At 31.8% G+C, this 1,029-nt stretch overlaps 1 protein-coding gene across 1 annotated transcript; it reads left to right on the forward strand.

The window, feature by feature from the left end:
• Window positions 1-232: 232 nt before the first annotated feature.
• Window positions 233-490, forward strand: LOC103671444 (small nuclear ribonucleoprotein F-like). The gene has a single exon (XM_008700057.1). The coding sequence runs from the start codon at window positions 233-235 to the stop codon at window positions 488-490; it is 258 nt and encodes an 85-aa protein (XP_008698279.1).
• The last annotated feature ends 539 nt before the right edge of the window (window positions 491-1,029 follow it).

Here is a 1,029-nt window from a genome sequence, read left to right on the forward strand (position 1 = left end):
ATGAGATTAAGAAAACTGCCTTCTAAACTAGGGGCTGTACGGTGACTAACGTAACATAATAAAAAATTATTATAAAAAAAAGAAAATTGCCCTCTGTTGAATCATACCAAAAGGGTTTGAATTATTTTTTGTTAAGAAACTGAAATGATATGTGATGGCTATAGCTATTCTAGTCACCAGGAACATAAAACACTTGTTGGGAAGTGGCCTGCAGCATTTGCTTGTAGTCGTGATGAGTTTGCTGCTCAATCCCAAACCTTTTCTGAATGGATTAACAGGAAAACCAATAATGGTGGAACCTAAGTGGGGAATGGAGTACAAAGGCTACTTGGTATCTGTAGATGGCTATATGAACATGCAGCTTGCAAACATAGAAGAAAACATAGATGGAGCATTGTCTGGACATTTGGCTGAAGTTTTAATAAGGTATAATAATGTCCTTTATATCAGGGGTGTTAAAGAAGAGGAAGAAGGGGAAATGAAAAAATAGCATCTTTTGTGGGGAAGATATATATATATATTTTTTTCTAGATAATAAACATTTAAAAAAAAAAAAAAACCTGAAAGTAAATGTAAGATATATGTCTAAATCACATCTTGGGAAACTGAGTAATTTTCAGTGAAGTATCAGCCATGTGATCATGTTAGCTTAGATTTGCCTTTTAACTAAAATATTTACTCAGAGGTTACTTTTGATAGATACTATGTATTCTGTACTCATGGAATATGTTATTCAGAATTTTGAACTGGAAGAAGTCAATCATAATTATTTTAAATTATAAAAATAGCAAATCTCCAAATCTTGTAATGATAGATATAGATACAAGTATAATGAATTTGAATGGACTGATTTAAACTGGTTTATGTGAAGGATAATATACCCCTCATAAAGTAAGAATCTTATAGAGTGATTCTTAACCAAAAGTGAACGTCAGAATTATATGTAATATTTTTGAGACATACACATGCCTGCTATGCTTTCAGCATCAACCTAAGTTGACTGGGCCAGATACTCATCTTTTAAAAAAA

This window comes from Ursus maritimus, unplaced genomic scaffold, assembly GCF_017311325.1.
Source record: "Ursus maritimus isolate PB19 unplaced genomic scaffold, ASM1731132v1 scaffold_6, whole genome shotgun sequence".
Taxonomy (NCBI): domain Eukaryota; kingdom Metazoa; phylum Chordata; class Mammalia; order Carnivora; family Ursidae; genus Ursus; species Ursus maritimus.